The following is a 22,339-nucleotide window of genomic DNA, read 5'->3' as shown; positions in this document are numbered from 1 at the left end:
AGAGAGTTGAGGTGTGTTTCTTACCTCTACAAACCTGCTGGAACCCTGAACACTGCTCAAGTGGCCCTCCATGAAATCTCGGAGAGAGCGATGATGCTGGTGATGGAAGTACATCTTCTGAAGTCTCTCTTTCTCCTGATTCCCTAGGTCTGTGTACTTAAGCCTCAGCACTGAGTCTGGCGTGGCACAGTTCAACAGGAAACCCTTGGCTAAAGTAAAGACCTCCTCTTCCTTATCGTTGTCGGTGTACTTATCGGTGGTTTCAACCTCCATCTCATCTTTTTCCACATCCATTTCAATGGCGTTGTCATCTCCTCCTTTGCCTGTAGATGTATGTTCCCCAATAGTGACCTCGTCTTCAGCCTCCAAAATCTCCATCTCCTCAACCTTTTCTGCTAACAAGTTCCTCTGCTCCTCCTCATCGACGTCCACATCCATACCACATGGATCCCGCATGTCTTCCTGTCTGTTGGCGGCAACCTCAGCTGCTTTGACCTCTTCCACAGGTTTGACCTGTGCTCCCTCCCGCTGCTCCCCCGTGTCTTCATTTCCCCTTCGTTGCTCTCTCCTCTCCAGTGCCTGCAAGAGAGCGCTCGCGCAGGCATCCCCATGGAAGCCAACAAACACATCGGAGAGCTGGAATTCAGCGGAGGCCCCAGCTGAGACCTCCTGTGTCCACTCCTTGAGTCTGGCCAGGACCCTGCACTGCCAGGGCGTCAGGTCTGTGCTCCGGTCCACACGGTGCTTCTCCAGTCTGTTGATGAGAGGCACAGGGAACTGTTCGTAGACCTTCTTCTGGTCCTCCACGACCACCAGCCTGAAGTCCTTGTGGACGCGACACTTAACTCTGTGGGAACCAAGCCCCAGATCCACATACCGCTGTCCACTGTAGTAAACATAGTACTGGTTTAAGGCATCATACAGGCTCTCGTAAAGGTTCTGCAGGTTCAAGAGGATAACAGTTCGACCTGTTTCCATGCAGGTTTTCACCCGGTTGACATTTCTGCAGACTTGGGCATATTCCTGGTCCTTGGGAAAGCCTGAGCCAAACACAATCTCAGGGGATGTGTATTCTCCCTTGGTAAAGACTCTTTGCTGCAGGATATGGAGGGCTGCATTGTTGGTGGTCAGCAAAAGAAGGTACCTGCACTCTTGGTTGCTGTTGCAGTCAAGATTCTGTTCTACCATTTGTAGAGTGTTTGGTGTGGGAACCTCTCTGAGGTTATGGAAGACTTCTTTGAAGAAAATGAGAGGATCAAATCCTTCCGGCTGTCCACTGAAGTTGCGCAAGATGGCCTCTGCGAGCTGGCTGTCATTTGGCTCTTGTTGAGAAGATCTGACAGTGCCAAAAAGCATTTTCACCAAGCTGTAATAATCTCGGAGACCAAAGAACTGATTTTTTGCTGTCTGAAGGCAAATCTCCAAGAAAGCCTTTGCCAACTGTGGGAAGAGATGTTTGATTTTCAAAAGAATGGGTTTGGAGGATGAGCAGATGCCTTTTGCTGTTTCCACTAGCTCATTCTCACTGGGATCCCATCTGGACACAAAAATCCCTCTGTTCATCTTTGCTGGGTCAAGGGCCCAGTTTGAGATACCAACAAATCCAACCTTCATGTGTGGATCTGGTCTGTCCTCGTCAATGCAGCCGTCCTCCAACAGGGGATGAAGGGTCTTCAATGGCATCTGTGGGGAGTCCTCTGCAAGTCCTATTTCATCAAGTACCACCACAGACACATACTCGTCCATGTTCTGGTCCTTCTGGAAACGGGCGCAATTCCGAAAGGTCCCGATGATGCCTTCAGGACTGGAGTGAGGACTGCACTGGAAAGAGACCATGTGAACCTGCTTGAACCGCCGGAACAGGCTGCAGTGGGATCTATGTCCCTTCATGGCTTCATCAACCACAGTCTTGGCGAGGGACTTGGAGCTCCCTGGCTTGCCAACTAGGAAGAGTGGGATCTTGAGCTCAATACATACAACCATGAGGAACACATTCTCTTTGAGGGCTATGTTCTTGGCTACTGTCTCCCTCGTCTCAATGTTCTGGAGGAACAAGTCTTGACATGACGAAATCTCACGCTCTAGTGAGTCTGCAGAGTTAAGCGGATCTGGAAAGTGCTCACTAATAACTGATAGATACTCCCCCTTTGAAACAAGAGATGGGTAGTAGCACACGCCCACTGCAAGTGCCAAACACTTCCATGTCTTCTGAATGCTGGTGAGCTCACTGAAACCAGGGATGTGGTCACTGAGGAGGTAAAACCACGCCAGCACCTTCATAGACCTCTCCACGTCTCTGAGACTCACAAAGCTGCACTCGTTCTTTCTGTTGCGCATGTAGCCCTGAGAGGTCGCAAGAACCTTTGAAATTCCCTTGTCGCATGCTGCAGGTAAACCGTGATCCTCTGCTTTCCTCTGAACTATCTGTCTGATGTAGGAGAGCTCTGTTGCATCGCTCAGCTGCCCAAAGTCCCACACTAAAGGAGCCATGCTTGGAGGTAGTGGATGAACTCTGTAGACGAGTTGCCTCAAGGGGACTTTGCCGAGACGGTCAACTGTTTCCTCTGCCTTTACTCTGTATCCTAACCCGGCACGTTCCAAACGCTCCACCATCTCAAGGGAATGTCTCCGATAAGGATTGCAGGCAGCGATTATTTTCAAGCCGGTGTTTGCCTTCAGAGGATGTCCTTGCACGGTCCTGTCGCACAAGACCTCTTTGATTGCAAAGATGGATTCTGTGGTGTTGGCCTCGTCAAAGAACAAAACTGTGTCCAGTTTGTGTGTTCTGTAGTTCCTCTCAGCCTGCGTCTCTGCCTCCCTCACCCTCCTGTAGATCATCTCAGCAGTGGTTCCTCCGTGCACCTTGACCAGCTTCATGTTTTCGACCTCTCTTCCCTCTCTCTGCAGATCGCAGAGGAAGCGGACCAGCCTGGTCTTCCCACAGCCGGTTTCACCCATGATGATGACCGGAATCCCGCATCGGAATCTCATGTGAATGGCCAACATCTTCATCACATTATCCGCAGTGAGCTCGTAGGTAGGGTCCGGATCAAATTCCCCCATCACAATCCCCCTCTTGGCACCAACCACACGTGAGATTCTCTTGATCTTCTCTGTTCGGGGCAACAGGTCAAAGTTCTCTGTGAGAGATATCTTTTGCCGCTCAAGGCCTTCGAAAAGTTTGGATGTCATCACATTTCCCATCAGCATCCGGTTGCTCTGGGGATCAACTGCGTCTAAAGTGTTTCCCCTCTTCTTCACGTGAAAGCCCAGGAAAGACATGGAGAATCTGTCTGCATTGAAGAAGATGTACGGATGAGACTCACATTCCCAGCGCTTACGAATAGTCAGGCGGGCCAGAAGGTCATCATCTGGGTTGTCTCCCGTGAGAAGGGTAGGACTTTGGTCAGAGGTGTCCAGCGATGGGGATGCAAAATCCCGTGCCATCACAATCATGAATCTCACGATGAAGTCTTTGAAGCCCGGCAGCTGGTCGGCAAGGAAGTCTGGGTCACAGAATATTGAATTCTCACAATCTTTCAGCTGCAAGTTGAGGAACCAAGTGAAGTTCTTCAGCTCGGCCCATGAAGGATCTGTAAGTCCACAGTTGGCAAGAAGGTGGTGCAGACAGTCAATGGAATCCCCCTCTCTGGATCCTTCATGGTACTTAAACTGATCAAGGTTCTCATTCCTGTTGAAGCGCTTTAGGAACTGATAGGGTCTCTGAATCCCTTCACTGGCAAATTCCTGCATGTCCATCAATGGTTCTAAACTAGGCCTACTTGTCATTTTGGCACGGTTGGTCAGCAAAAGCCTTTTGACCTCCATTGGTGGTCTGCATTGGATGGTAGGTAGAATGTCAAGAAGTCCAACTCTCATCTGTGAGGACAAATACAATGGAAAAAAACATTTTATTCAAGAATTGTGTTTAAGAATTGAATAAATCATTCAAGTGGGGTTTTATGGGAAGGAGGGAATAAAAGGATCTACCTCCTTCATCTGTGATTGGTTCTGAAGGATAGGTCTCAGAACCTCGACAGCAATCAAGTGACCTGTGTTCCTCCTCCACAGAGTTCCATGGCTGTCATTCAAACAGCCCAGCACCAGCAGGTGAAACAGGAACTCCTCAAGACCAGAATGTACCTGAAAATCAACAAAATTAAATGGATATCAATCATTCCTTATGCCATAGAGCTCAAACTTTGATAGCAGGAAAGAAGGACCCTGCAGTAGACCTACTGCGGCAGTGTCGATGTGGAGCAGCACTGGGTCCTGTTCTCTCAAAGGAGACAGTCTGCCTGATACAGTCTGTATGAAGGAGTCCAGGTCAACGCATGGCTCTATCAGTCGAATCCTAATATGCTGGGCCTTGGGAGCTATCTGCTGGAATCTCTCAAACAGGCGGTCCACATAAAGGGATTTACCTACGATATGGAAAGAAAGAAATGTAGTGAGATAATATCAATACTATTCTATACGAAGTATCATGAAGAAAAATGCACATAACAGTATTCACTAGGGATGGGTCTCGAAAACCGGTTCTATTAAGACTAAACTCGTTAAAAAGGCAGACCCAAGCTTATCGATTCTGCTATCGAGACTAGCACGTCCTATGATAACGTAATGTCAATTTTAAATCTTGTGAGACGAGTCACGTCATTTCCATCCATCCGCCGTTTAAATAAAAAAAGATACAATGGCCTCCCGCACCGCTTTATTTCTCATTTTGGCGGAGAGAATGGCTGAGCGCACAAAGCGATCTAAGGCGTGGTTACATTTCACAAAAGTGAAAGAAAAGGAGGAGGCGAAATGCAACCTGTAAGGAGAAGAGCAATCTTTCTACTTTTTGACATGACAGTAAAAGCCAAAAAGTTGCGAAGTGCAAGTAATTAATGTAATGGTTGGTTACAAGATAAAACGTAAGGTACAATGTATCGAACTTGGGTAGAGTCAAGAATGTTGTTATGGAAACAAAATACGCTTTGCGAAAGCCGCATCTTTTTTTCAACACAAAATCCGCTCTGGGTAACTTATCCGCTACATAAAAATCTGCAGTGTGCACTCAGCCTAAGGCCTGATTCATACTCTACGCAAGCTACGCTGACGCGGCTGTGAACGCGGGCTCTACGCAAGTATTTTGGTACACTCTCTGAGCGAGCGAAATAGCACTTGCGCTCGCGTAAAGTTAAAATTTTTGGCATGACACGTTTCTATGCAAGGACGCGTCAACGTCACCTTTGCGTAGCCTTGCGTAGCTGGCGACAGCGTAGCTTGCGTTGACTATGAATAGTGTATAGCATAGCACTTGCATGTACAATGCTATAGCACTATGTAGCTGGTTAACGTTAGCAAGCTGCAGTGCTCGTCACAACCAATGGATGGGCGTTAGTAGCCTAGCAATCGGTTGGCATAGGTTTGCCTTAGGTTTGTCAAACCATGGCATAGGTTTGCCTTCTTTCTGATAGAAGAACATTTGGAGGGCATAGTGATGAGTTATACTCATTAGGTTTATATTTATAAAGCCATTTGAAAGCAACCTCAATGTGCTGAAACCATCAAAATGTTATGTTGTTATGTAGCCTAAAGCATAGCCTATAGCCTACTTTATTTCATTTATATGCAGTATAATTTATTTTTTGTCTTTTCATGTCATGCCCTGTGCATCAGTAGTGTCACAATCCCAAATAAAACAATACCAATTCGGTTCTTTTAATAATGTATAGTTGTCTTGTCTTTCCATCAAATAGTAGAAAAATAGGGTATCGATAGTGGGATCAATAAAGACTTGCATCGTTAAGCTGTCTCAATAATGGTATCAGTATCGATAAAAATTAACGAGACCCATCCCTAGTATTCACTAGAATCCCAAACGAGTTTCCCTTACCAACTGCGGGGCGGGCAGATGATACCATGCAGACGGACAGGTTTTCTGGATACATGAGTGAGGCCGGGCTGTGTAGGGACGGCACAGTGAAGTGGTGACGCAGATATTTCTTGGCGTTCTCAGCGATCAGGCCCACTCCTGCCTGCACTTTGTGGTTGCTGAAGAAGGAGGGGACGTACTTGTGCTGGTTCATGACAGGGCTGACCAGCACCAGGCGGTAGTGGGGTCCCGCTGTTCTCTCCAGGGCTTCGAAGAGCTCCCCAAGAGCCACGCTTACATCGTAGCTCAGTAGGCCAGGGTCGACCAGCGTGTAGATCCTTTGCTGACTGCCTCTGGCGCCTCGTCCCAGAGCTCGACGGAGGAAGATCTCCACCTGCTCATCCGTCGTCTCCTCTCTGCAAACCAGGACCTCATCCGTGGATGGCATCGGCTGCTCTGGGCTCTCCATGTAAAAGGACAGAGTGGTGCTGAACACTTCTGCAGCCGGACAGAGGACCAGGTTGGGTTTGCCCTCTTGGAGCACGGGTGGCAGCTTCCGTCTCACGTGCTGCTGGTTCATATCTGAGAGGCATGAGAGGAAGCGTGCCAGGGTGGCAATGTCCAGATGCTGGATGAGGTATCTTGGCATGTCCTCCTTAAAACGCCTCCACAGGTCCTCCACACTATCCTCAGCGTCCTCCTCCATGGTATCACTCTGGGCCACAGCTGAGACATCAACAACATTGTCCATCTCCTCGTCTCTGTCACCGTCTGAGGAGAGTTTGTCCATCTCATCTCTGTCACTGTCTGAGGACAATTCGATCAGTTCCTCAACATCTTCATCATCGCTTCTGAAAGGCTCCTCATAATATTCCTTGCCATCAGTTTGAGTGGGAGACTCTGAAGACACCTCTGTTATTTTGGCCAGGGCCTCTATGACATCGTTCATTGTGCACGCAGGCTTGATGGGAGACAGCAGGTGCCACACCTGCTGAGGAACCGAGGCCTGCCTAGCGCACGTTGCTACCCAGTGGCACAGGTAGACCACCTGCTCTGAGGTGAAGTGGTTCAGGGTGTGGAACTCGGAGCGCTTGTCGCGGAGGAGGGCGCACCATTCCTCGTGGCAGGCCTCCATGGAGCGACACAGTCCCTGCAGCTGCTCCGTCACCTCCCCGTGGCACGTCGTCTCTCTCCCCCGCAGAGCGCCGAAGGTCCCCCGGATGCACGGCTGCTTCTCTGGGCTGCACTGGAGCTCAGCACGCCACTCCTGGAAAAGCATATTGCCCGAAGACTGCATCCGGAGAAGGATGTTGCCCAGTCTCTGGATCCCTTCAAACATCTTTGGGGAAATATAAGAGATAGAAACAGAAAATGAATCAGTAATGTCATGTTGCAAGTAAGTCTGAACAGTAAATGGTAAGAAAACCCCCCAGACTCAAATCAAATCATAGATCCTGCCCTTACATTTTCCAGAGGGAAGCAAAAAAACAGCCACAGAGTCTGAAAACGGTGAGCTGTAAAAATTCTTCCCTGACCTCTACCAACAAGACGATCGAGCAAGCTCCTGGAAGATATTTAAATCTATTGGCTAGGAACATAAGAGCACTAAACATGGGATAAACACTTATATACTGATATAATACTTAAATACTTAGAGACATGACTCAGTAGAGAAGATAGTTACAGAGATGTTGCCTACGTGGTACTGTAGGCCATTATGTGTTAGCTATCCCTGTAATCCATAACATAATATTTAAGTGACCTATGTGTGACCTAAATGTTGTCGTATATGTTGCACTGTTCTAACTGTCGTGTAATTGTTGTGTTAGATGTTGCATTGTGTACCTGTATGTGGTTGAATGATAATAAAAGCAACTCAACTCTATCACACAATAAAGCCCAATAAATAATTAGCAAACTGAAAGGATAAAGCCAACAGACCTGAGTGAATCTGTTGACCTGCTCCTTGCCATGCTCCCCTTTAGATGACATCAGCATTAACTTGTTCTGCAGCTCCAGTAGTTCCTCAAGGCTGTAGTCTTTATATCCCCTGTCCTTCTCCACTCGGACCCTCAGGACGCTCTGCAGACATCTCTGCAAACAAAGACAGGTTCATTGCACTGGATACGTAATCTGGCGCGTCAGATGGTTAGTTTCACACAACCATCTGGGAATTCTCCATTGGAAACTGTTTGGTAAAGGGCTGGCACTTTAAAAGATCTTGGCAGGTGATTGGATGAACCATTTGTCTATCACCATCTGTCGCACGCTAACCTCAATCGCTCCTAACTGTCGTCACACCTAAACCCGCCCAGCATAGCTGTTAGTATTTCCTCATAGAACACTGATTAGCCCGGTCATTCTTTGACCGGGCCCAAACGATTCTCTATGGAGCTATGACAGAAATGGCTATATCAGAAATGCAACGCTTGGAAATGTCTCACAGCAGATACACACCGTACGTAGCTAACTACTCAAAAGGAAACAGATGAAGACACAGTGTACACAGGACCACATACAGAGAGTATTAAGACTGGTTGGCTGCAGGCGTGTGCTGATATGAGACCGTGTCCACCCACCTTCTCCTTGTCTCTCTCCGGCCAGCGTACATGGTACACCCCGCCGGCGTTGATGGCAGATGCCAGGGAGAAAGAGGACAGCTCCACCGAACCGTGGGTCTGACGAAGCTCCTTCAGCCAGTCCAGCCAACGAGCCGAGTCCCTCTGCAGGTACAAACACCAGCGTTTCAGTGTCAACCCCTCCAGAGAAATAACAGCTGTGAATTCAATAAACGTTCGGAGACGGAGGTCACCAGTTTGTCAGGGAGTTTCTCATCTCTCCGCAGGGTGTCCCAGACCAGCCGGGCGCAGGTCATGAACTTGTTGAAGCCAGCGTCATGGGAGAGGGAGTAGAGTAGGGGGCTATAGCCCATCACCGCATCATAGAAGCAGGCCACTCTGTCTATGTCGGCGTCATTCTCCCCGGCTGAGGCCAAGTCCACGAAGACTTTCACGTCGCTCAAATCTGCCAAATATATAAAAAAGCAGACTGAATGGACATGCCACTTAAGAAAACCATACAATAAAATGCCACTTAAAGCTGCGATCAGTGGTTTCATTTTACCAATAAATTCTGCTAGATGGCAGTAAGAGATTTGTTTGCAAACAAATGGCTGTAACGAATTACCAGAGCCATAAGGCATGCGGGGGCGGAGCAAAGGCACGGTTTTAATTAGTTTTGACAATGGCTTTCAGGAAACGCTACAATAAAATGTAGATCCATTACAAATGTACAACTGCCATCACATGGTAGGACAGTAGCTGGAGCGGTATGGAAGATGGCTGACCTTTGAGGTTGTCCTTGACCCAGCTGGTCAGAGCCTGGCTCTCCAGGAACACCTCCAGACACGCAGTGTCCTTCTGGGTAACCGTGGACAGCTGATGCTTGGCGTGGATGAGGTCATCGGTGAGCGACCCCAGGGCCCTCTGCTTGAACGAGCGGTCTTTCTGTACATCAATTGCAAAAGAAAAAAGATAATTACATAAACACCAGATTATAAAGTTTCCTTTTTAATCTTTCATGCAATCAAAACCATTCAATGAAACATCAGTGAAACAGTATTTACAGTATATTACCAGTTGGGTGAGGCTGCGGATCTCGCTGAAGTCTCCCCCCAGCTGCAGCTGAGCAGCGATTTTGAGAAGTGCGCTGGCGGAGGCGGCAGCGTGGTGGAGCTGACGGTAGTCCTGAATCTGACGTAGTCTGGCCGCCACCCAGCCCGGCGCCAGCCCCTCGTACCCGCGCAGCCTCTCCGCCATCAGCCTTAGCTCCCTCTCTACCTGCACCCCGTCCCCCTGGTCCTCCGCAGCCTCCAGGGCCTCGTCCAGCTCCTCCAGCCGGACGGACGCCGTGGCGATCCTGAAGCCCAGCTGACAGAAGCCCCTAAGGCAGGGCTCCCAGATCCAACAGTAGACCTGTGATAAGGCGACGGCTACGGGCGCGGGGCCGATGTTTTCCCCGGCCGCCAGCTCCGCGGCCCCGGCCGCCCAGGCGGAGAGCAGCAGGCTGCTGCTGCGGAGTTCGTGCATCTCCCGGGCCATGGCAGGGACCTCCCTGCCGGCGCCGCCGTACCACAGAACCGGCCCCCGGGACGCCGCCTCCGCGCCGCCGGTTTGCACCACCAGCAGCTCGTCCAGGCTCACCGAGCGAAGGTCTGCGCGGTGCCGCTCCTCGAGGGCGGAGATCTCCGGAGCTGGGAAGAAATTCACAATCCAACGGACTCGTTCTAGATCACTGCACACGCTATGACAGGACAACGTCAAAGACACATTACCGCTACCCTGACTGACCAGGAAAAGGACCGTGGCAGATCAAAGCTACAACATGGCTACTGTTCCGCCAGCTGACCTCACCTGTGATGCTTTCCGACACCTTCTTCATCATGTTGATCAGGGTGTTCATGTGCTCTTTCTGCTGCGTGAAGGCCAACAGGTCTGCCTCTCTCTGGGCCAGGAGTCCCTCAGCGTCAGCAGGAAGGCCCTCCACCTTCGTCTGTCTCTTATCTATAACACACACGACCGACAACATACACTTAGAATATCTGTGATATTTCTCCATGGCAAAACCACTTGTCCTTTGATCCATGCGACTAGTGTTGTTGTGTGGGGGCGCGTACACTGGCGGAAGAGCTTTTTAAACTGTTCTCTGTGTTTCAGCGTGGCCTGCAGGTGTCCCAGGGGCACGTGTCCCTGACACAAAGCTGCCACCAGGTGGCCCAGGGCACTCTGGCCGTCCCTGATCACCTGACCAGCTTCCCCGTCCAGCTGGATGTCCTTCCAGTCTCCTGCGACAAAATCACCCGTCCATGAAACAGCTTCCTTAGGTACAGTATGGACACACGGGATCCACTGATCGCTATAGACAACATGGCAATGACAAATGCAGTGGTGCACCTTGGGATAGAAGGTGGGTGAGGGCAGACTGGGGGTCCAGCAGCAGGTCCACAGAGCCGCGTTCGAACCCCGCCGCAGAACAAACCACGACGGAGGACAGGACCGCGGAGGGGAGCTCCATCGAAAGGCCGGAAAGCGTCCGCATCAGGTCGCCCTCTTTCCTGGCCTGAAAACAAGCCATCGCTCGACACCGTCAGCGTCACATTCTGTCACTGTCACTCACACGGTCTACCTGTCGGTTCATCCGAACCTCTTCAACGAGACGTTTACCCTGCAGATGTTCTCGATGGCGGTCTGACACAGGTCCTGGAAGCAGGTCTGCAGGAGCTCGTGGCTCGTCCTGGCCGTGTCCACCGACGCCTCCAGGCAGCGCACAACCACCCTGTCCACATCACTGCCCTGTGGAGGAAAAGGGAACATCTTGTCTAGAGAAGAGAGGGAACCGGTGTCCAGGTGATGTGTGTATATGTGTGTGTGTGTGTGTGTATATGTGTGTGTGTGTGTATATGTGTGTGTGTGTGTGTTAGAGGTCTTCAGAGATCGGATTAAATCCGAGAGGACCTGAACACATTTCCACGTTTTTATTATGGTCAATTGGGTTCAGGTGGATCCGATTCTACTACCTCGGGTCCCGGGTCTGTTTATCATTATGCGTAATAGCTACCCGAGAGAAACGCATGACGCGAAGTGAGACCGCGGGCGTGACGCGAGCGGAGACACGGCAGCCACAGCAGGCTACCTTGTGAAAAATAAGCTGAAAGAAAATGAATATAAAGAGGTCAAACCTAGCGGCAGCTTTGTGTAGCCTTATTTATTTATGGCCGTTTCATTTCCATGCTGCCACATCACAGCCTGACAAAACAGCGATTGATCCTGTCGAGATTGAGAGGATAAATCACAATTCTATCCAACTGTGATGCAACAGCATGCATGCCAACAGCCGTGAGAACCTAAGCGATTAATGCTACTGCTACTTGCTACTACTACCTGTCGGATCCGTAAAATACCCGATCCGACTCGGGTCTCTGTCCTACTCCTGCTCTCGGACAAAATCGGGTCCGGTATACATATTTTAAAGAATGATGGGATTTAGTCGGATCTCGGAACGAATGTCTCGGTCCATCTCGGTTTCGGGTCCACATTTTAGACCCGAGAAGACCTCTAGTGTGTGCATCATACGCACCTCAGAGATCCTCCTCCTCAGGTCTTTCTCCAGACTGGACGTCCACTGGGCGGACAAACCCGGTACCGAGCACTCCACACGCAGCAACGCATCCCACATCTACAGTACCAACACAACAAGGGTCAGGTTCTATAACAGGCTTTACAATGTGTAAATCGATGTATTCATGTTTGTAGTATGAGGTAAATCGTATGAATTGATCTGAATTAAGTCTATGGGTTACATACAGTACAGGTTACTGTAGGAGAAAGTGAGCATTCACTCAGACCAATCATAGCGTTGCTTGTACTGTATGTACTTGTGTGTGATTTCTACCTTGATTTCCTTGGGGTAAGTGAGTGATTTGGACTGCCTCAGAAGGGGGTTGTGAAGTAGTCTGTCTCTCCACTCGCTGATGCTTAGCTGTGCATCTCTCAGCCTATCAAAGAGCTGGACGTGCTCATGACTCTTCTCCTCAGTGCCCTGAGATGGCGGACGAATACAAACAATTAGAGTAGAGGAAGAAGAAGTCTTTCTTTGTCATACAGCACACTCCAACACACACGTGCAATGGGCGACACATGGTAACACACACACACACACACACGCATTTAGGGTCAAGTACGAGTACGAGACGCAGTACGAGACACAACTAAAGAGCTAGAGAGAGGAGAATCAGGACAGTAGAACTATACCTCTCTTGCCAGCACGGCATGGTGAATTTCAGCCACTCTCAGCACCAGCTGGAAGGCTAGTACCACTGTGTTGTAGAACGGGACCAGTCGCACCAGCTGGCAAGTGCTCTTCAGAACACTGATGCTGCTCGTGAGGATAGCCTCCACACACCTAGAACCCATTATTCTACAAACAAAACACACACCACACACACTACCATGATGCACAGTACACTTAAAATCAACCATACACAATAAGGGTTGCAAAATTCTGGAATATTCACAAACATCCCGTGGGAATTAATGGGAATTAATTGGAATTAATTGGAATTAACAGAAATAAACTGGAAAACAGAATTTAGTCCTGTTAATTCCCATACATTTCCAGTTTATTCCCGTTAATTCCCATAAATTCCCATTAGAGTTTGTGAATATTCCCAGAATTATGCAACCCTAGATTTAAAGATTTCATTACCTCTCCTTTTCTTTCTCAATTTTCTCCAGTACATGGCTCAGGACGCTCTCTGTAGCCTGCATGTGGAGATGGTCGATGATGTCACAGATACTCAGAACGCAACCATAGCACTGACTCTGAATGACGTAGACATCCTTCATCTGTAACATACCTCAATAATCTGCTTTTCTCTGCTACTGTCCGCCACGTACGCACGGTGCCGATACAGCAGGGTCTGAATCAGGTACTCGGGAGGACTTCCTGTCACAGCGGAGAACTCTGCGACGTCTTCCAGCGCCACCAGGGACAGCCAGCTCACCAGTACCAGAGGCATCTCTTCAGCCCACGAGAGCTGGTTCTTAATCAGACTCATCATCGTTCTATAAAAAAGACACACAGATGAATGTGAAGTGGTCCATCGTTCTACTCATTTTGAAGGATGGCATTGTATGCTACAGTATGAGTGCAGCGTACCTTCTTTTGTCAGGATATCTTTGTATCGCCTCCCTGAAGACGCTGAATTGGACCTTGTCCAACCCTGACCAGTTGTCCTCCTCCACAGATGGGCCGAGTCTGCCAGCGTCTGCACTAGGCTGTCTGAGCATGTGCAGTAGAGGAACGAGCAGTGGAAGCTCTGGAATGAGCTTCTGTGAACAGTAGTTTACCAAACCAATCACCAGACTGTGGAGAGATAGAAACATATCTGAATACAGATTACACATTTGAGCAGCAGTATTATACAGTAGCTCTATTGAATGTTTGAATCACAAAGGTAAATACAACTCCAATTACTAACTTTTGTGCATAGGGGAGGACATTTTTCATTTCCCCAATGTTCGTGAGGTCAATCGCAGTGCGTGAGGACACTATGGAGCACAGCGTTGCCCAGCCCTTCATTCCAAGTTCTATTTTGCAACTTATGCAGACCATGAACACAGAAAGACCAAAGACGAGTGGGTTGTTCACTGTTGACTTTCCCTGAGACTCTTCATGCAGGAGCTCTATCAGACCCTCTGAAATCAACTCCGGCACCTAGACGCCAAGAAAGATAACCATCATGTCTCTCAATAACTAATAACTGTGTGGCCAAGGATTGAGCAGTCAGTCCTACAGTGGTTGTACCCACCTTCACTAATGGTAGCTTGAAATTTCCTGGGAAGTGCACCCGTTGCTCAGCGGATGCAAACCACATGTGAAAATCACGCAGGAGCTCACAGAGTCTCTGTGTGCTTTCAGGTTCAGATGGAACCCACTTTTTCAGAATGTGGTCCCGCAGCACCTGGCCAGAGGTCTGCCAGGCATCACACCACATCTTGTCTTTTGATTTGATGATGTCAATCCAACTTTGGAGGGACCAACGTGATTCTCGGCAATGAATGTGACCCTCAAAGATGTGCAACTCTGAAAACAAGCAGAATAAATGTTATAAAAAAACGTTTTGCCAATCTATTGTAAAAGTATTTTCAGTACTTTTATTATTTACCTTTGACTGGTGGCTGAAAGGGAATGTAAATGTCCCTTGTGGCTACCTCCATAGTGGTGTCTTTTCCTTTCTGGACTGCATATTGGTATAACAACTTCTGTCCTCTGATAATCATGGTTTCCTCCACTGAGAGGAATCCTTCAATCAGATAGCCCTGCTGATGTACTCCACTGAGAAAATTTAAATTCAAAATTCAAATTCAAAAGTAGTTTATACTGAACAAGATCAGATGTATTTACAATAATTGTGCTATGGTACGGGATAGTATGTTATGACACATTTCTATATAGCATTTAATTTAAAGAAATCACAATATAAATAAAAAGGAAAAAAAAAGTGCTGGCCATTTTAAGTCGTCATTAGACCCTAATCAACAGACAGTTTTCCGATAAGTGTGGCATCACTAATAATAAACCCAGGAAGAACATTATTAGCACTCACACAAAATGAGTCAGTTCAAGGATTGAAAATCCATCTTCAAAACGTAGCAACAGTTTGTCACGGTTTTGGTTGAACTTGAACTTTTTGTCCAGCACGGCGTAGATGTGGAAGGTGAAAATGGGCACCGCAGGTGGTCCTCTCATGGGGGATCGCTCTCTGTTGAGGAGGAAGAGATATATACAGTATACAGTATGTACCTGTAATATAAACACAAAATGCCTCGTTCCTGTAGGCCCAATCAATGCCAAGCACAACAAAATACCTGTGTCAATAAAAAGTGCCTGTGGTGAATTGGATCAATGATGTACAGAAGACTAGAAGACTAGTATAGTATAGTATAGTATAGTATAGTATAGTATAGTATAGTATAGTAGTATGGGCCACAGGGCTGCGGGTTACTGGCCAGCTCACCGTCCCTCTCTGCTCCGTGACGCCTCGCCGTGTTGATCAGCACTCTTGGGGTTTTTCTTCAAAGCCTTCTCAGTCTTCGCTTCCTTTCCAGTCACTGCTTTGGCGTAAGTCATGGTTGGGTCTGCCTGGCAGGCTGTGGCGGTTTCTTGGTTTTCTCCAGACGGTTTTACCTCCGCCTCTGAAGATGTACCCTCCTGTCCTACCTTGGAGTCTGGGCTTTCCGCCTCGGTTGGTTCTGGTACTGTTCCTGCACTGCCGGCTCCAGTCACTCTCTGTGCACGTTCACCTGTTGTTGGCTGAGTATCAGTGTGGCCATCTTGTTTTGGCTGGTTTTGGGTGGTGTCAGTGCTGTCGTCTTTGATTGGCTGTGTCTGCTCAGACAGCTTGTCTGGGGTTGGCTGACCAGGGTCGGCCGGCTCCGTCTGTGTCTGCTGTGTAGTCTGGGAAACTATGGCCGTTTGCGTCCCCCTGGTCCTGCCTTTACGCTTCTTTGTCTGAGTCTGAGCCTGCACCCTCCGCACATCCCCGGGCGGTTCCTGTGCTGGATCAGGCTGGGCTGGGTCTCTCTGGGGCTGAGGGTGACTGCTTTCAGACTGGGCTGGTTCTCTCTTGGGCTGACAGTGACTGGTTTCAGACTGCTGGTCTCCATGCTGCCCATGTGTCTGCAGCTCCTCAGTTTGCTGGGCCTGATTCGTTGAGGTCTCCATATCCTCCGTCTCTACAGGGTTTTGAGATGGCACCGAGCTTTCGTCGTCTCCATCTCCTTTCTTTTTTCTCCCGTAATTTCTCCTTCTTCTCCTCCTCTTCTTCTCATTTTGAGCACTCTGGCTCACCTCTCCTTTCCCCTGCGCCTAAGAAAAACAAAGAGCAGTTCACCTAAAGGGTACATCCAACACATAAATGAGCAAACCTCTGTCTGTATCTCTGTATCTGTCCGTCTTGTTTTCATTTTCCTCGGACACCATCGGCCTGACAGCGTTCATATTTAGCACGGGTACCGGCACCAGTCCCGAGCAGACAGTGACATACTCAACTTTTTGGGCCGACTAAATTACCAATTCAGTAGCAGAGTTGTAACACTAAACGTATTCCTAGCGAACCATTTCGATACAGGACTTTCAGTACAGTGCAGACGTGTACCGATGGTGCAGACGTGTTTCAGGCTTTGGTAGACAGGTTTTGCGTGCCATAGTAGAACATACTTCTAATCCGAGTTAACGGTGGACCACAATAACTGATATAATGACAAACCGTGATAAAATCCTGAAAACATTATCATTAAAACTGTGTTTGATTTCCGCTCTTTGAAAAACTCACTGTAAATACTGTCCAGCATCAACCAAAGTTAGCAATCTCCAAGACGCACTATTTTAATGTTCATGCAAAAAAAAAGTGTATAGTGCTGCTAATTTTATTTGTGGTTTTCAATATAAAACTTGGTGAAATTATTTCAGTGTGTGTATCAGTAGTTTTAGAAAAATGTCAGCACATTTTACAACACCGCGATAATACTGATAACTGTGATAATTTTGGTCACAGTTTGGTAATTTTGGTATAATTGTGATATGATATTTTTCCCACCGTTACATCTCTAGTCTCCGCCACACACTATTTTTTATTTTATTTTTTAGGCTGGCTTCGCCAGACCCAATTCGCAAAAATGGGAAGGGTCTGGAAACTAACCGTTTTTTGGGGATGATATTTTTAGGGCATTTCTGCTTTATTGGGATCGGATAGTGAAGACTGACAGGAAATGTGGGAGAGAGAAGGGGGAGGACATGCAGCACAGGGCCTGAGCAGGATTCTAACCCAGGCCGCTGCGGTAAGGGCTATCCTTTATGGTACGCGCCTTAACCCGATGAGCCCCCTGGAAACTCACAGTTGCTTTCCGATTCCTAAGGGGCGTTACCAACGGGCGTAGATCAAAATGCCTCTGGACGCAATTGGATAGACCTACAACCAATCAGCAGAAACGCCTCTATGGCGCTCCTCTGCTCTTTCATCTTATTAAACTCGCCCCATATTAGATAAACGGTTGTGATTGGCACGAACAAATTTCTGTTCAAGTGGATTCCGTTAAAACAGTTGGATATCCAGATTGATCTGTGGAGTGAAATCGAATGTGAGCTCGCGAGATCAGACTGGCGATGCCAGGGTATTATTTTTTGGCATTTAAGAAAAATGTAATGATACATAGTAATAAATGTAATGATGCATAGTAATAGCCTTCCTAAGTGCAGAATGGCCACAGGCCTTGACGGGCACTGCACTGGTATATCCAATAATGATATCATACACTGGGGCGGCAGTGGCTCAGGAGGTGGAGCAGGTCATCCAATGATCGCAGGGGCGGTAGTTCGAATCCTGGCTCCTCCTGTCCACATGTTGGAAGTGTCCTTGGATAGGACACTGAACTCCAAATTGCTCCCAATGAGCAGGCTAGCGCCTTGCATGGCAGCTGCCGCCACTGGTGTGTGAATGAGTGTGTGTGTGAGTGGGTGAATGAGAGGCGCTATCTAAGTGCAGTCCATTTACCATTTACATTTAAATTAATTAAAGACAGGCTATGCTATGCTGCAGAGTGAGGTTTGCATAAACAAGTCATGAGAACATGATGTATAAGTGGTGTGTGGTGTTACCTGTTTCCCTCCTTGTGTCCTGGGCCTCTTGACTAAAACATCCTCCTTGGCAGTGATGTCTGTCTGGTCCTTGTTGCCCTGTGTGCCATGCTGCTGGGTTCTGGTTGGCGCCTTGGGGCCCTGCTGGGGCCCCTCTTCTCGCTGGGCTCCTTCAGCTCCAGATTCCAGCTCCATCAGTAGAATCCTTTGTCCTCCTCCTCACTGTGTATGTGTGTAGGTGTGGGGATTCACCTTAGCACCCATCACTGACTTCTGACAGAGAATAACATAAACAATCCAATAAAGAAGTGTGTAAGTGGAGGTTAAGTATGCCAACAACAGCCGAAAACTGACTATTGGGAAATCTGTAATGATTGTGCCATACCGCTCACTGTGTTTTACAGTGCCAGTCGTGTTTTTAGGAGGGGCACTTAATGGTGCAACACCTAGTCAACTGCAGCAGATGACTTCCATAAGCAAGTTCACATGCCAAGTTTCGGTTTCCTGACAGATTCCATCCTGCATCTTGCAGTTTGTAGCCTTTCGGTTATTTCCACAGAAATGTGTAGCTACAGGCTAGCCTAGGCTACAACAGTCTACAGACTACGCGCCTATAAGTATAATGTTGATGGTGTATTTGCTCTAAATATATAAATACACGCAGACTACTAGCCTATTGACTGACACTCTAATTGAATAGCTCAATATGATGTAGTCATTAATAATCAATATTATATTAGTCTTATCATTAGGCTACATTGAACGCATATTTCAAAACGCCTACCTTTTTGTTTTCGTATTTCGTCCTTGTAATACAGCAAGTGACGATCAAAGCGGCATGTCAAGTTGCAAACTTTGCATCTTGAACTGGTTCGGATGCTGGATCACTGGTCAGCACCTGCAAACTCAACTCCACCTTCTCAAAACGTAAGGGAATATCGAGCAAAGTGTAATTTCTCCTAAGATGTAAACTGGACATTTTGCAAAATGAAAGTAGTTGTTGCCTTCCTATATTAGAGGAGATCAAGTATTAATATTTTTTTTGCGTAAATCATTGCCAAGTTACCTTTTTAATACCATACAAAGACTTCAACCATCATCATAGTATCACTGATAATTGTACGACAGTCCCTAATTCCCCGCGTCCACACTTTCGGTTTCGTTTCACTCTGCGTTTGCCCTGAACCCCATGGTCTGACCAGAAACCGAATCTGAATTCACAGATAAGTTAGTACATTCATAGTCCGACCTTTATTCTCCAGCATTTTTACAGACCGTAAGACCTTATTCTCCATCTTTATTCCATCTGCGTTCCTAATTAAACGAGTCCCCAGTTTATTATACAAACATTGCAAGGACACACACGAAAAAAAGAGATGTAACGATTTTATTCTGTAAAATGTCTTCTTCAAATGCACATTCTTGGAAATATAAAAAATAAAAGTTACTAGGTAAAAATTGTTACACCAAACCCAAACCCCTCACTCTCTCGTTATCCCTTAGAGAAATGGCGCCATCTAGGGGTAACAGACTTGAGAAGGTTCATAACACTACCAAAAAAGCAGAACACCAAAAGTGAGATAGAAGCAAACAAAGAATCAAAAGAAAACAAAAATATTTACAATTTATGTCCATTAGTCCATAGTGGTGGGAGACAGATTTGTCTTTTTTTGTGGTACAACGCTTAAGTATCAAGGTCTTGAGTGAAAGAATAACAGTTTGTGTTCTACCACCATGGATGATAGGACGGCTCTTTGACACCTCAGGCCTGTGAAGAGCCCTCAGGTTTCATGACTCTTCGGATCACCACTCTGTTCCTGCGTCCCTGTGGCCGGGCGGCGCCCTCTCCGTCTGGCATGGCGTTGTCATCCCCGGTTGGGCGCGGCTCTGCCCGGGGCGGCGAAGGATTCCTCCCCGCCCTCACATCATCCACGAAGGCCTCCACCCCCTCGAACCTGTTGGTGAGCTCCCCGAGACGTTCCTTCAGGGCGTTGAACTCCTTGTAGAGGTCTCCCAGGGCGTCAGACAACGGGGGGATCCTGGAGCACGAGAGGTCATAGATCACGGAAATGACAGCCCATTACAGTACAACACAGTACTTCTTTTTTATAGTGCTGACTGTTTTTCTCAGACACTGTTTCATTGTGACTGAGAAAGTACAATGTTTGTCAACAAACTGGTTGTTATGTCAAAAAGCCATTCATGTTCACAAGCCCTCACCTCCCATAGTCAGGCAGCACGGTACTGTGGTCGTTCAGGAGAAGGTCTTTGACTTGGGTCATGATGGCAAACTTCCAGTTATCCAACACTAGTGTGAGGTTGGTGCATCCTCTGGTGTTCACTTTCTCTGCTGCAGGGGCAAGGCCATAGAAGCAAAAAACAAAAACATCTATAAACTGTGTGGACAATGTTTTACATAAATAATCGTGGCTGCGTGCGTGTCTGTATGATAGGTTGGTTATTGACAGCAAAATGACAAATTTCCCTTGTAATAACTGGACCAATAAAGATGCATCATGTTATATAATAATTGGATTATATTGGATCAGCTTTACTAACAAGCTCACACACGTCCTGTCATTCTGGAGGTGACTCACCCTCGGAGCGGTAATCCCACTCTGAGTTCTGCGCTGTCCGTGGCCTCTGCGCGGCATTCAGAGCCAGCAGGCACATCAGAGCCAGGACCGTCTTCATCCTGGGATCACAGAACAGGCTAGCACGCCAGGGACAAACCACAGAGAACAGGCTAGCACGCCATGGACAGACCACAGAGAACAGGCTAGCACGCCAGGGACAGACCACAGAGAACAGGCTAGCACGCCATGGACAGAACACAGAGAACAGGCTAGCACGCCAGGGACAGACCACAGAGAACAGGCTAGCACGCCATGGACAGGAGCAACAGACCCAACAATAATGCAATAATAAAAAATAACATTAAGAGCACCATTTTAAAGCAGGTTTAGTTCAAGCCAAATGACTGGCACTTTAGTATTATAGACATAGGAGGAGTACCTGGACCAGCTCCAGTGGTTTATTCTGAAGAAAGTCTGAATCCCACAGAACTGGACAGAGTGGTGAAGATGAAGACGGGACGCTGATTTTATATGCCCCTCAGACTAACTCCCTCATGATCTCTGAGGAGGCCTCGCTAGCAGGGGGGCGTGTCCTCCAAGTCAACAGTCCCATTAGAGAGAGAGAGAGAGAGAGAGAGAGAGAGAGGGAGAGAGACTGATAGTTAAGTGCAAAAGTCTAAATTGCTCAAAATAAACGAATTAGTGAAATCCATCAGTTATCATCAGTGTGGTACACCAGCATTCTCTCAGTTGTTCAGTCAGGCACACATACACTCCCAGGGTCTCTCTGAACCCTGATGTCCCTCACCTCAATGGCAGCTGTCCTATAGCAGCACAGGATACAGGTGGACAGCGGTGTAGGTGGACGTGTCCAGGGAGGAGCGGTCAGCGTTCAGCCACTCGCGGTGTCCAGGTGGAACTAGAAGTGTCAGACCCCCCCCCCAGCATTCCTGCTCCTCACCTGCTTCCCATCTGGGTCTGACGCCCCCCTCCCCTGGGGAGATCAGCCTCGACTACCGACAGCTTCTCCAGGAGACTCTGACCCCTCGTAATGCAAACGCTTGAGACAGCCCTCCTGAAGGGAAGAGAAAACCGCCTGCTTCACAAGGGACCAGAAATCACTGAATTGAAAACAGGTGGAGCAATAGTACAATGTGTGAAGTTCTGAATGTTCCTCCTCCCTGATGTAGGTATGGTGGTGTAACAGCCCTCTGTCAACCCAGAGCCATTTCAACATACATGTTGGGCATTTAATTAATTTAATTTGACAGTAATGATAGGGTTGTGAAGAGTAGAAATAGCTGCATAATGGCCTTTAACAGGCATGTTCTAAATACTACAACATAACATTCTTTATTTGGACCATGTAAAGGAGGGTCCAGTCAAAGTACAAAGCAGATAAAACCTCAAATCATTAAACACTAATCTACAAACACAGAGACAGAGCCCACCAGAGTAAATGACCCAGGGGAAGCCGGTGGATGCGTCCTACCCTGGGAGACTCACTGTGGTCAGGAACTCACTCTGAGGTCGCTCACCGCAAGGCCACGTTCTGCCTCGTTAAGCGGTAGGCACACGTTGCTTGCTCACAATGTTTTTGTTGTTGCCAGCCTTTCTAAAAAGAAAATATACTTTTGCAAGTCTAAGAGTAACATGTAAAAGCTTTTGTTTGATAATTAGTTCAAAATGTAAACATTTATTTGAA

General features: G+C 47.8%; 2 protein-coding genes across 5 annotated transcripts in view; both read right to left on the bottom strand.

The window, feature by feature from the left end:
* rnf213b (ring finger protein 213b) overlaps window positions 1-18,253 on the bottom strand; it is a gene marked incomplete at both ends in the record, with an annotated part of 36,129 nt that extends 17,876 nt beyond the window's left edge. The window contains 23 exons of the mRNA XM_084456124.1: window positions 25-3,879; window positions 3,991-4,143; window positions 4,240-4,424; window positions 5,885-7,202; window positions 7,805-7,957; window positions 8,443-8,586; window positions 8,676-8,887; window positions 9,210-9,369; window positions 9,499-10,115; window positions 10,276-10,425; window positions 10,539-10,706; window positions 10,816-10,981; window positions 11,086-11,214; window positions 11,999-12,097; window positions 12,314-12,460; window positions 12,673-12,838; window positions 13,127-13,182; window positions 13,278-13,485; window positions 13,580-13,786; window positions 13,983-14,137; window positions 15,032-15,185; window positions 15,441-16,291; window positions 18,080-18,253. Coding sequence (XP_084312250.1) covers window positions 25-3,879; window positions 3,991-4,143; window positions 4,240-4,424; window positions 5,885-7,202; window positions 7,805-7,957; window positions 8,443-8,586; window positions 8,676-8,887; window positions 9,210-9,369; window positions 9,499-10,115; window positions 10,276-10,425; window positions 10,539-10,706; window positions 10,816-10,981; window positions 11,086-11,214; window positions 11,999-12,097; window positions 12,314-12,460; window positions 12,673-12,838; window positions 13,127-13,182; window positions 13,278-13,485; window positions 13,580-13,786; window positions 13,983-14,137; window positions 15,032-15,185; window positions 15,441-16,291; window positions 18,080-18,253 — 9,627 coding nt within the window. The remainder of the gene's footprint in view (window positions 1-24; window positions 3,880-3,990; window positions 4,144-4,239; window positions 4,425-5,884; window positions 7,203-7,804; window positions 7,958-8,442; window positions 8,587-8,675; window positions 8,888-9,209; window positions 9,370-9,498; window positions 10,116-10,275; window positions 10,426-10,538; window positions 10,707-10,815; window positions 10,982-11,085; window positions 11,215-11,998; window positions 12,098-12,313; window positions 12,461-12,672; window positions 12,839-13,126; window positions 13,183-13,277; window positions 13,486-13,579; window positions 13,787-13,982; window positions 14,138-15,031; window positions 15,186-15,440; window positions 16,292-18,079) is intronic.
* Window positions 18,254-19,356: 1,103 nt separating this feature from the next.
* Window positions 19,357-21,724, bottom strand: LOC311324093 (uncharacterized protein). Of its 4 annotated transcripts, none has more exons than XM_084456480.1 (5): window positions 21,443-21,724; window positions 21,074-21,227; window positions 20,656-20,753; window positions 20,279-20,408; window positions 19,357-20,097 (listed from the first exon to the last, which is right to left on the bottom strand). In XM_084456480.1, exons 3-5 carry the CDS (start codon window positions 20,750-20,752, stop codon window positions 19,821-19,823), a joined length of 504 nt encoding a protein of 167 aa, XP_084312606.1. In that variant the 5' UTR covers window position 20,753; window positions 21,074-21,227; window positions 21,443-21,724; the 3' UTR covers window positions 19,357-19,820. The 4 variants fall into 4 exon arrangements, with proteins under 4 accessions (XP_084312606.1, XP_084312603.1, XP_084312605.1 ...); XM_084456477.1 differs by having other exon boundaries at window positions 19,358-20,097; window positions 20,656-20,771; XM_084456479.1 differs by having other exon boundaries at window positions 19,358-20,097; window positions 20,656-20,771; window positions 21,074-21,209.
* Window positions 21,725-22,339: the final 615 nt, after the last annotated feature.

This window comes from Borostomias antarcticus (genome assembly GCF_949987555.1).
Source record: "Borostomias antarcticus genome assembly, chromosome: 22".
Classification (NCBI taxonomy): Eukaryota; Metazoa; Chordata; class Actinopteri; order Stomiiformes; family Stomiidae; genus Borostomias; species Borostomias antarcticus.
Note: the sequence above shows the minus strand (reverse complement) of the source record. Positions and strands in the feature narration are given on the sequence as shown.